Below are 13,181 nucleotides of genomic sequence, written 5' to 3' on the forward strand. Positions count from 1 at the left end.
GTGTTTAGATCCTAAATAAAAAGTTAATATTCACGTTAAATAAAAATATAAGTGAATTTGTTTTACAGAAGTATTTATAATGGGTCTAAAATACTTCATTAAGCATTTCTGGATAAAAACATGTAAAGTTCTTTAGAAGATTTTTTTAAATATATTAAATACCATTTCTCTATAAATATACTTTGCATTAAGCTTTCCTGTTAGAGTTTTCAGGAAACATTTTAAATAAAGTAGCTGAGCATATATCCCGTTTGAGATGAATGAGATCATTAGGAAACACTTATATCTGAAATAAGCACTGAGATCATTCTGCATACAACCCAAGGCCCCTAATTTTTTAAATATTTCAAACAATGTGCTCCTTTTAAATCATTAGACTTAGAGACATTTAAGGAACTGATTCAATTAACCCGGAAGAGAGAAATGCTATAATGTGTGATTTATTTTTGCAGATAAATTAAAATGTGAGTATATCTGTTAGAAAAGGTAGGCTGTCATCATGGTTAGTAATGGGAACAGGAAGGCAATTAAGCAGGGCCACCTGAGGCTGCGATAGCCCCTGAATGTGGAAGCTCGAAGTTCAAGCTGGACATTGTTATTGTCAAAACCAAAAGTGTTCCTTGGTTGGGAGGAATCTTTGTGCTCCATTTGGTTTCCTTCACTGATTTTCTAAAGCATGTTTCTCAATTTGTTCCTGCATAACTGCAAAAAAAAAAAAAAAAATCCTAAATTGCTCTGGTTTCATACCTTAAAAAAAAAAAAATCAAACCTCACATAAGGCAAATACCTTAAAATTACAACTTTGCATTCTATTATTTAGGTGAGGAAATATGAGGCAAGAATTTATTTTTCTCCTCTACAACTCCAGGATATTGGCTCCACCAGGCCTAATAAATTGTTTTCACAAGGAAATAGATCATGCTGTAGCCTGTGTTCCGTTGTGCAAGGGGTTTTATAAACAACATGTATCCTAAACAATAAATAATTACAGATGGGAGAGGGTGGGAGAAGGAAACATTATAAGGGTGGGAAAAAATGTTTCTTAACCAAATCATGGAAAAGACTGAAATTCAAAATGCTAGATATCAAAAGGTAGTGGTGGGGAAGATCGCCACTTTAACCATTGTGAAATCCAAAGAGAAAATGAGAAAGTAACAAGATAGTAAGGAAAGAGAAGAAAAGGGAAGACTAAGAATGTGAGAAGAGAGGTTAAAGCAGCCTTACAAGGGAGTTAAAGCAGAGTAAGTCCTACAAACAGGAACAAAGAAAACGTATGCTGAAAAAGTAATTATAATTCACTGTTCTTTTCTGCTGAATCTTGTCCCCCATCTTGAACTGGATAAAAATGCACTAGACCTTTTGGAACTGTTTATGAGGAAAAGCTTAGAGATCCCTTTCCTGCCTGGAGAAGAGGGATCTCTTTTTTATTTTTTTAATTTTATTTTTTAAAATTTACATCCAAATTAGTGCAACATTGATTTCAGGAGATTCCTTAATGCCCCTTACCCATTTAGTCCATCCACCCTCCCACACCCCCTCCAGTAACCCTCTGTTTGTTCTCCATATTTAAGAGTCTCTTCTGTTTTGTCCCCCTCCCTGTTTTTATATTATTTTTGTTTCCCTTCCCTTATGTTCATCTGTTTTGTCTCTTAAAGTCCTCATATGAGTGAAGTCATATGATATTTGTCTTTCTTTGACTAATTTCACTAAGCATAATACCCTCCAGTTCCAGCCACACAGTTGCAAATGGCAAGATTTTATTCTTTTTGACTGCCAAGTAATACTCCATTGTATATATATACCACATCTTCTTTATCCATTCATCTGTCAGTGGACATTTGGGCTCTCTCCATACTTTGGCTATTGTTGATAGTGCTGCTATAAACATTGGGGTGTATGAGCCCCTTCAAAACAGCACACCTGTATCCTTTGGATAAATACCTAGTAGTGCAATTGCTGGGTGGTAGGGTAGTTCTATTTTTAGTTTTTGAGGAACCTCCATACTGTTTTCCAGAGTGGCTGCACCAGCTTGCATTCCCACCAACAACGCAAAAGAGATCTCTTTCTCTGCATCCTCACCAACATCTGTTGTTGTTTCCTGAGTTGTTAATGTTAGCCATTCTGACATTTGTAAGGTGATATCTCATTGTGGTTTTGATTTGTATTTCCAGGAAGAGGGATCTATTTACTTGCTCTACCTCACTGTGTAATGAATGCTAATAATTCCATCATACTGTTTCTTCCCTGGGAGAGCTTTTCCAGCCACAGTGCTAGAACTAGAGTCCACAAGCAAGAGATGCCTCAAGGATGAACAAGTCTGTCTCATGCTTTGAGAAGAATATACCTCAACTATTTCTACTTTGTGAGTCTTTCCTGACAGTATTCATTTATCTGGTTAAATTATACAGATTCCCCTTTTCTCATGCTCAACATCTTTTCAGGTTTTTTTAAATGTGTATTTGTTTTTGAGAGAGAGAGAGAGAGAGAGAGAGAGAGAGCGAGCGCACTCGAGCAGGTGAGAGGCAGAGAGAGAGGGAGGCACAGTATCCAAAGTAGGCTCCAGGCTCTGAGCTGTCAGCACAGAGCCTGATGCAGGGCTCAAACCCACGAACCTCAAGATCATGACCTGAGCCAAAGACGGACACTCAACTGACTGAGCCACCCAGGTGCCCCTCTTTTGATGGTTTCTTAGCATCTCAAGAATTAAGGTCCTTACAACCTTGAGTCAACTGCCTTGCCAGCCTCATCTGCTGCTGCTCCAGCCACATTGATGCCTCTCTCTCCACCTCCCACCAAAGCATTCTCCAATTTTTATGCCTTTGCTCTTGTGGACCCTCCTACCTATTCTGTACTCTTCTCCCCTGTGGAAGGAAGCTCCACCTCATGTATGTATGTATGTATGTATGTATGTATGTATGTATGTATGTATTTATTTATGAGAGAGAGAGAGCATGAGTAGGGGAGGGACAGACAGAGGAGAGAGAGAATCCCAAGCAGGCTCCGTGCTGTCAGCACAGAGCCTGAAGTGGGCCTTGAACTTTCAAACAGTGACATCATGACCTGAACCAAAATCAAGAGTGGGATGCTCAACTGACTGAGCCAGCCAGGCGCTCTCCACCTCTTCCTTTAAGGCCCAGCTCAAAGGTCAGCATTCCCAGAGAGCTGACCTCTTCTTTAGTAGAGTCCCAGAGCATACAGTTGTAACTTTTTCCCACAGTCCCTCATAGTGATCTACCTCCCTGTGGGGAAGGGTTCCTGCTCACTGATGGCAAAGGCTATCCATTTTGTTTGTAACCCAAACTCTAGTAAGGCACCTTGCAAAACATGTTTGCAGAATTGTTCCACAAGCACCATTGATTCCCCTTGCTACTATCTTCTCCCCCTCTCCCCAGCTAACTCCTGGACTTCGTTTATTTATTTATGTATTTATGTATGTATGTATGTATGTATGTATTTATTTATTTATTTCCTCAATTGTATCTCCAACTCTCCAAGCCTTAAAAAAAACAAAACAAAACAAAACTATAGCTCATGAAGATATACTGTCAACTAAAATATAATTTTTGGCCATAGCGATCCTCTGTGAATTGAGATCTACCTATTGCTTAGGCTGAGGTAATTCACTCACGTAAACTTGGGTAGATACTTTGGGTTCTGAGAGGCTGGAATTTATTTCTATAGACCTAATACTAAAATGAAATATTTCTGTCTATTTTCTACTGTTGGTTAGCATTCAGGCACTGAGTGTTAGGCACTTTTAATTAGGAAAAGTATCCAAGGGGAAATTTCTTCAGGCTGACCCTTAACAGCCAAAGAAATGAGGTTCTAAGGGCTTTGAAAATGGCATTTAAGATAAGAATCAGTAGGCCCCTGTCAAGCTTGCACTGGGAGCGAGGAGCAGACATGACCTATAAAGGTCTTTTTATCTGAAGCCCAGATTTTGTAGCCCAAAGCCCATTCTGGGATGGAATCTCTGGATTCTTGACGTACACCTATATGCTGACCTCTAGGATCCCACAAACTAAAAGAAGGCCTGTTGGAGCTAGGTAAACATCTACATTAAAGGGGTATAAAGTACAGAAGCTCAAACCCAAAGGGGCAGTAAAGCGAGGAACCCAATGTCTGGAGGGACATTCACCTGTTGGCGTGAAAAACAACAGAAAAAACAAGTATATCCTTGAGTTATTTGGGGGCGAGGAGAACGAGGGCTAGAAGGGGGCATGCTAGAAGAAAGACAGAGGGGCCAAGGAAACACGCCAACTCCCTCAGAGGACCGACGCCCTCATCCTGGGGCGCAGCGCGGACCGCCCGGGGCCGTCCCGGCCGGCAGAGGGCAGCAGCTGGGCGGAAAAAGCTGGGCGAGGGCCGCGCGGAGTCGACTGCCTGGCGGGGATACTTAATTTTAAGTGTGGGGCGAGGAACTCGCACTCATCACTCCCTGACCAGGACCCTGCGGCCGCGGTGCACCTCCGGCTCCGTTGAGGGGAGTGGGTGTGTGCTAGGCCGCCTGCCCGAAGAAAGAAAGCGGAGGGCGCCCCCCGGGTCTCCGGGAGAGAAGGGCCCCGGGACGCGAGAGGGAGGGGCCCCTGACGCACCCCCTCCTCTGCCGAGCCCGCTTGGCGCCCCAAGAGCCGCCCTTTGAGCTCCGAGAGCTAACTCCAACGCACCGCGTCAGCCCCCGCCGGTGCGGCTTCTGGGGTTACGACCCACGCCCGACATCCGCTAAGGTGCGCCCCCCACCGCCGCCGCCCGGACGGGAGCGAGGCCGGTCCCGCTCTCGGAGCCCCGAGCGGCCGCAGCGCGGTTCGGGCTCTGGCCGTCGAGGCCGGCGGTGGAGGCGGCTTGGGCCTGTCCCCGCGGCCGAGGTAGTCGCCAGGCGCACTTGACCGTGGGCGCGGAGCGAACGGATCGCGCGACGCGGGCGGCGGGCTTTATGTAAATCGGGGCTGCGCCCGGGCGTCCTAGGTAGGATGGACCAGCCCCCCGCGCCTCGGCCCTCACGTCCAATAAGAAGAGCCCCAGCTTGACACCTGCCTATATACAGGCGAGCGCGCCCCCGGCCCGCCGACCGCGCGCACAGCCCGCACAGCCCACGCCGCGGGCGAGCGAGACCTCGGCCCGCCACCATGACTTCCAGTAAGATCGAGATGCCCGGCGAGGTGAAGGCCGACCCCGCCGCCCTCATGGCGTCCCTGCACCTCTTGCCGTCGCCCACGCCCAACCTCGAAATCAAGTACACCAAGGTAAGCGCCCGGCGAGGACCTGCCGTCCACCGAGGCTTTCTAGAACCTTCCTTCCTGTCCCTGATCTGTTAGGGGATTAGGGCGGCGTGACGGGTCGGGGGCCGGGGCGCCCGGGGCCAGCCTCTCATCCCCTCGCAGCAGAGGGACGCCCCGTCCTCGGGATTAGGGCTTCCGAAGGCCTGTCGGGGACTCGGGAAGCCTCGGGGACTCGCCCCAACCTGAACGCGGCGCTGGGGGTCGCGGTCAACGGCTCTTCACCCACGCCGCGTCTGCCGCTGCCTCCTGATCCGATTCGCGGGGTCCGGACTGTCGCAGGGGAGGCGTCGGCACCGCTTCGACTCATGGGGGTTAGAAGGGTTCCCGCCAGGTGGGCCACGCAGCCCGGCCGCTTTTCCCAGCGGCCCTGCGCCTTCAGGGGCCGCTGGGCTGCTAGTCCCCGCTCGGTCCTCGGAAGCCCGCGGTGCGGAGCGGCTTTTCGGGAGGGGCCGACAGGGCGCACGAAGCTCGGGCCGCCCTTAACGCATCGCGCCGAAACCTGGACGCTGCCTCCCGGCGCCTCCGGCTTGGGCATTTCGTTCGGCATTTGTAGGCAGTGGCAGTTCTGCTGGACAACGCAGAAACTCTCGAAATTGCTGTGCATTAACGGGCTCGCTCTCGGACTGAGAAGAAATCATTTTTTATAACGAACCCTGACATTTTGGGTTTGCCAAGCAGGATTTGTTGCTGGGCCATATAAAAAAGGATATGCATGCGCTACCTTCATTAATGGGAGTTGAATTCACTTTCTACGAATTCCACATGGAAAAAAATATATTGATTAGATACACGGGGTGATTATAAAGTTATAACATGGTGGGGGGAGAAAGATGGGATTTAATGTCATGTTCCTTGGAGCTCATTTTACAGTTCTCTTGTTTTTCTATTACTTTCAATTGATTTCTACCCCAAATTGTTCCCGATAAACCAAAGCGCGTTTCCCAGACACACAATACGGTTAAAGTTGTTTTCCATCATTCTTACTACAGGATAAACTAAATTTGTTGAGAAGTGTATTGTTTGGTTCTGGCTTAATGGTTGAAAGAGAAATTTTTTAAATATCCGAATTTTGAAATTTTACTTGCATTGAGTTTTGGGATGCAAATCAAGGTGATTCGTGTTCTAAGTGCCCGATTCATGATGGATTTGATGTACCTGTTAGCTTTTTTAGATGGTGTGACAAATTTTTGAAAGCCATTTTAATGGGAGGTCGTTAGTGGTTACAGCCATTTAGGCATTGTTTGCATAACAATAGTGCCAGTGCGTGGCACATCTCTGGGTTTGGGAACGAGCAGGGAAATACACAGCATAAACGCTTTGTTTTATGAGGGTCGCTAACCTCTCCAGCCCCTCTTTAAAGATCTTAAGATTCAGGATCTCCCGGTGAGACGGGACCCTACTCTCATACTTTGAAAGGTTCGATTTTAGTCTTAGCTTTTCATTGGGATTTTCCTCACAGCCCCGGAAAGGACTTTTAGGTATGCAGTAGGTATTTCGGAATTTAATTTGGAAGCTCTTCCAGTTCTCTTTTTTCTCCAGCTACCCCCGCTCCCTTTTTCTCTTGTTCTCCCCCAGTAGGAAAGACAACTGATTTATAGCTAAATGAAGCCTTTAATGTGGAGTCTTTTAGCTCGGAGGAGACTTTTATCCAATATCCACTTTCCCACTTATTGCAAAGAAAAACAATCAGAAATGAAATAATGGATCGAAACTTGACTCTTTTAATTTGTGGGGAGGAGGCGCCTTATTTTTGGCTTGACAAACAACCCTCATAAACACTGAGTAATGCTAATCTAAAGGCAAGCTCTTTTCACAAAACCTTGTTAAATCAGGTATCTGTGAAGATTCCCAGCAGCTTACTCCCCACCCCCCAGCTTTTTAGTGAGACTTCTAAATTTTCTGACACAAGCGTCTTTGGTGAGCAGCTTTTTTAATGTGAAGAGCAGAATCTGCTCTTTTGGTAGCTGAGGCTAATGGTTTTTTTACTTAAAAGGAAAAATAAGATCCATGGAAAGGTTTTTAAAAACTCACTTATGATCAGAAGTGAGGGATATTATCTTGGTAATTTCAAGCAGAAGAATGAACAAGGTAGAATGACAGTTCGTCCTTTAGAACAGTAGTACCACATTCATGAGAGGGATTTTTGAAAGAGTAATGGTTAAAGAACTACTATGCTGGAGGGCTTGTTGAAGAACACATAGGAAACAAATCCCATGTTTGTGTCACAGAGCCGTGCAGGATAAACAAGATGGATCCTTCATCATTTTTGTCTTGTTGAACGAATGCATCTTTAAGGGTATCACGATAAGATTTGTAAATGTGATTTGGGGACCAACATAAAGCCACTGCCTACGTGTAAATGTCAGATTATGAGAATTTCAAGTTGCATGCATTTAGAAAACTTTGCATTTATGATCTTGCATTTAAGATCTATGATCTGATGTATTTTTCATTTTTTATGAAGGGGGAAGTGGGAGAGATTATTAGAAATAAAACTTACATCTTTGTCTGTCAAAGGTCCAGTGAAAATACTCCAGAATTACAGTCCAGTCCCCATAGATACTGAAAGGGCTTAACTTGTGCTCTTGTAGTGATTTTACATTTACATTTTACATTTTACATTTAGTTACATAAGCCTACCTGTCTGAAGTTCCAGTACCCAATTTAGACTAATGATCAGTGGCAATACCATCATTGGTATAGATCTAGTTTTATTTCCTTAGTGAAGCAGTCTAGATCCCAGGTTTTAAAAATGATTCCTTATTAAGGAATATGGGTGTTTTTGTTGTTGTTGTTGTTGTTTTAAAGAAAAGACTGCATTAGTCAAGAAAGCGTTAAGTTTACCAACAACAAGTAGCGAGGTGACCACTTGAAGGCCAAGACAGCGTGTACTCTCCTGCTTTGATCCTCAGAAGACTGCTTGCCAGCTATTGCAGGAATCTGATTGGTTTTAGGTGTGTTTCTATGAATTAAAACTTTTCTGAGTTGTTTCTGTTTCATCAGTCTGGTTTTTCAAACTTTGTATGGCTGAATATATTATCAGAGTTCACACGTTGTAAAATTAAGGCTAGCACTTTACCGACTGCCCTTAACTGCAGGGGAGATTTCTTCCAGATTCCCAGAAGGTCTTTGGAATCTTTCTGTCTTTATCCCACCCCTACCTTGTCTGTTGTCTCTGTTGTCTCTTCTGTCTTTACTAGTTTCTTTCTACTGCCACATCCCCATTATACACACGTGCACACACGCAGAGGCATTGTGCTGTCTCTGTGTTGAGCATTTTTTCAGTGACAGTTTATGCCTATAATTGACAGTAACATAAAGGGTTGTGTTTTCTTCCAGCATCTGATTCTGTGAGGAGCTAGAACAGAGGGAAGAAAGGAACATTAATGGAGTACTAACCTACTAAACTACTAAACTAGAAGAGAAAAAATAAAAGACAACTGAAAATCAGAGCAAATGTGCATTGGGTAACTTCTACTTATTTATTTGTTTGTTTAAAATCTTATTATTGAACATTTTCTATTTTCTGCTGTCAATTTCAATTCTGTCCAAAGGATGTTTGGGTGACCACTGAGTGTTGTTAGTATTCCTAACAACAGTGTTCCCTGTTAAGCTAATTGGGCATCTCCCTTCCAGGAGCTTAGGATCTTATTAGAAAGATTGATCGCCAAAAATTGTCAGCATGGCAGTAGTTCAGTTGATCATTGTAGTAACAAATAATGATAAAAAATACATAATGCCACTTACATTGGTTATAGGGTCTAATAGTTTACCTAGCACTTTAATGTGTACCATATCTGATCCTTGCAAAACCTTTTGAAGGAGAGCGAATAGGAAGAAGTAGAAATACTTGATAAGAAAGACCTTGGCCTTGACTTTTAAAAAACTGATGGATCTTTCCTGACCATAATACACTTCACTTTTCCTAACAGTAACATACTTTTTTTTTTTTTTGAGAGAGAGAGAGTTTACATCTTTATTTTTTTTGTGTTCTTTCTGTTGCAAACATGGGGAGAATATGTGCTGGTCTACTCTTCTTAGGAAGAAGCTACATCATGTGGCTTTTGATTTCCTGACTTTAAATTAACTACTTTTTATGTTCTACTTTTTTAAAAAATCAGATTCTTGCCTATTTCAGAGATTCTTTTTTTTTTTTTTTTTTTTTTTTTTTTTTTTTTTTTTTTTTTTTTTTTTAATGAGAGAGAGCACGCAAGCACTCCAGCAGGGCAGGGGCAGAGAGAGACTGGGAGACAGAATCTGAAGCAGGCTCCAGGCTCTGAGCTGACAGCTCAGACTTGAGGCTCGAACCTATGAACTGTGAGATCGTGACCTGAGCCATTGGATGCTTAACAACTGAGCCACCCAGGTGCCTTGCAGAGATTATTTCTTAAAACATGGTGTGGGTCTAATTGTTCCCAAATCTCTAATCAAGATTGTTTTTATCATAAATTATGAATAACACCTCATGTTTATAGGAACCTCAGATTTGCAAAAGAACTTTATTGCTAAACAACTTTATTGTAGGGCTTGAAATAGATAATTCTCTTGGAGTCCTGCCCTGATGCCTTCTGTACAGGATTCTGCTACCATATGGAATCATCATTTGCTGAGGCAATTCTGTCGTCTGTTTCTATAAAATGAGGAATAATAGATTTTCTATTTGAGGGTAGAAGATACTCTGAGGAGCCTGTTCTGTGTGTGAGGTCTGATTCCCTTGCAGCAAGGCTTAAGAGAAGCCAGGCATGTATAATATAAGTTCTCTGTTGCATTACACAAGCACAGTGATCAAATACATCTCAAATATGAGCAGACCAAAAACATCTCAAATACCAACATATGCACTTCTGTCTCTAGTCTTTCGCAGTCGGATAATGAAATAGAAATACTGGTGTATATTTTTGTCTGCTTTAATTATCTCAGTGACAGCTTGTGGTAGTCAACAAACTACAGACTATCTGCGTGATGTTGTAAATAAAACTTTATTGGAACACAGACACACCCATTCAGTTATATATTGTCTGGAGCTACTTTTAGACTGCAATGCTAGAGTCTAGCAGTTGTAACAGAGACTATATGGCCTATATTTTAGAAAAAGTTTGTAAGTTCTTGATTTGGAAAAAGAAAGGCTCTGAGTTAAAGTAGGTCTTTATTCAAACCTTGGTCATATATGTACTTACTAGGGGTTGTTGTGAGGGCTAAATGAAAAACTGTGTGAAAGTACATATAATGATAGTTAACCAAGGGCTAATTCCATTTCATTTTTACATTTGTAGTTACGAATTAATGCAAGCCCACTTTAAGAAAGATCAGAATTGTATGGTCAGTAAGGTTTTACAAGACAGGCCATTGTTTACTATTTTAATTAGCCACGAGAGTTTAATATTCTGGGTAGCTATGGGTCCCTTGTATGTTTTCCCTACATTTCCATCAAATGAGATCCCTTGGCAGTTTCTCTACTAAGGTCTCCTCTTTACTAAAAAGTCACTAAATCAAACAATTTCCCAGCCGGTTTTTAAAGAATCAAATTAGATACCTGACACTGTGGCGAAATCTGGCATTAATATGCCTCAGTACACCCAGGTGGCTTGCCCTAATTGTCAGATGGCAGACAACCGTTTCTGGCATTTTAAGTAGTTTGGGCAAAGGTGTTGCCAAGTCTTTGGCACATAAATCTGGGAGGTATGGCAGCATTTGAGTACATTCTCAGATGGTATATATACCTTTTAGAAATGGGAAGGTATCTTAGTTCCTATAATTTAAAGCTAAAGAGACTTTTCATTGCTTCTGACTGCCCAGTTTGGCAGCTTCCAGAAAGTAAAATGCAGTGACTATTTTGAAAGCCCTTCTAGAATTTCATTAATTTCTTTATTTGCTGCAACAAATCATTTCAAAACCAGTCATTTCCCCTCAAACACCAAATCTGATGCATATAGAAGTGATTGCCATAATGTCACTTTGGATAATTTTTAATTGCTTTTTCAGATCTATCTTTGAGCTCGATTCCATTTTACCTTTCAGATATATGAGATTATCCAAATTGGGAATTTCTTACCTCTGGCATTTCTCCATTGCTTGTTTGTTGGCCTTTAAGATGAAGCTATCTTTGGGGCACCTGTGTGACCCAGTGGGTTAAGTGTCCATCTTCAGCTCCGGTCATGATCTCATGGTTCGTGGGTTTGAGCCCTGAGTGAGGCTCTGTGCTGACAGCTTAGAGCCTGGAGCCTGCTTCAGACTCTGTGTCCCCCTCTTTCTCTGCCCCCCCCCCACTCATGTGGGCACGTGCGCACGCTCTCTCCCTCTCTCTCTCTCAAAATAAACATTAAAAAAAATTAAAGGGGCACCTGGGTGGCTCAGTTGAGTAGGGGTCTGACTTCAGCTCAGGTCATGATCTCATAGTTTGTGAATTCTAGCCCCACGTCAGGCTCTGTGCTGACAGCTCAGAACCTGGAGCCTGCTTCAGATTCTGTGTCTCCCTCTCTCTCTGCCCCTCCCCCACTTGCACTCTGTCTCTGTCTCTCTCTCAAAAATAAACATTAAAAAAAATAAAAAAGATGAAGCCAGGTTTACATTGTTTCCCTTAAAAATCTTAACTCTCAGTGAGTTTATTTACAGCACAGCTCTGTTGTGTCACATGATTTGGAAATACTTCCAGCCTTTGAAAATCCCAGTTGGAATAATAATTGGGTGCTTCACCACCTAGACTTTTGCTAGGCTCTCAACAAAATTTCCCTGGGGCTAAACACGGGGGGTTATTGACCTCTGTAGAATGTGGTTAAAAATTAGAATGTCTGTGAGTGAACATTTTAATTTTTATTGTAGAAAGAACCTTTCTTTTCACTTCAGCTCAGCCCTGGTACCTCCAGAAGCAGTTATCTGCTCTGTTTCCTTTCCTCGTCACAATCTGACCTTTAGAGAGCCAGAGTCACAGTTGCTTTACTCCTAGATCTCTGGAAAGATGAAACCTCTTGTCCAGTTAAAAACTAGACATACCTGTCTCTTATTTACAAAGAATTTAGGATATCATGAGTACCCAAACACTTTCCAATCTTCATTGATTATAAAATATAAGGAGGAAATTTCCAAATAATTAAAGATTATATTTTTATACATTTTCTTGTACATACTTTTCATTCCTCTAGCCTATGTCTTCTGATTTCAAGTCCACTGACTCTTAGGGATTGTTTTTTTGCCCCAGGTCATTTTTAGGGACTTCTTAAACTTAGTCAAACAAAAAGTGGTATAAGTGGGTGGCTCTTCCCACACGTATGATGGAACCTACCTCTGGGTAAGTGGATCTTGCAAAATATTGTGGTTTTAAGTAAACCTAGTAACAGGCAAATGTAACCTGGTTCCCTCTTTCCCCAGTGCCCACAAACAATACACACACCAGATCTCTGCACTGATGTGTGTGTATTGATGGAGTGTTGAGGGTGGGAAGGGAAAGGGAAAATAAGAACTTGCCTGATAAGATAAAATTAGGGAATATCTATAGAAATCTACAGAGGATAACTTAAAGTCTTACTTCCCTAGGTGTAGAAATTTACTTTTACACTGAATCCTTTTTTGGGAGATCAGGAATCAGTATGACTGGTTAAATTCCCTAGCAAAACCTGAAACTAGTGACTTGCAATGCTCATCTATATTTTACAGTCTGATCCCCAACATACCAATGTAACTTGATTTTCACAGGGAAGGGTATCTAGCTCTATTATTTCGAGGTCATTTTTAACTACAGCCAGAGCTACCCTTTTGCTTGTCTGAATTTATTAATTTGTTCATTCATTTGACATTTATTTAGGACTGCTTGTGTACAAAGCATTGTTAGTCACTGTCTGGCGTGAAACACCACATAGATTGTGGGGCCTGCCCTGAAGAGGCTGGAGAGGATTCCCACTTGGGTAT

General features: G+C 42.7%; 1 protein-coding gene across 8 annotated transcripts in view; it reads left to right on the forward strand.

The window, feature by feature from the left end:
• The first annotated feature begins 4,792 nt into the window (after positions 1-4,792).
• Positions 4,793-13,181, forward strand: part of ALDH1A2 (aldehyde dehydrogenase 1 family member A2) — a 99,985-nt gene continuing 91,596 nt past the window's right edge. For 5 of the 8 annotated variants that reach the window (XM_042988767.1, XM_042988768.1, XM_042988765.1 and 2 more), the window contains exon 1: positions 4,793-5,243. In XM_042988767.1, the coding sequence (XP_042844701.1) occupies positions 5,127-5,243 (117 nt within the window). In that variant the 5' untranslated portion in view covers positions 4,793-5,126. Of the gene's footprint in view, positions 5,244-6,593; positions 6,758-8,618; positions 8,747-13,181 lie in introns of those variants that run through there. The other 3 variants (XM_042988770.1, XM_042988771.1, XM_042988772.1) reach the window with 3 other exon arrangements.

Source organism: Panthera tigris, chromosome B3 (assembly GCF_018350195.1).
Source record: "Panthera tigris isolate Pti1 chromosome B3, P.tigris_Pti1_mat1.1, whole genome shotgun sequence".
In the NCBI taxonomy this organism is placed as follows: domain Eukaryota; kingdom Metazoa; phylum Chordata; class Mammalia; order Carnivora; family Felidae; genus Panthera; species Panthera tigris.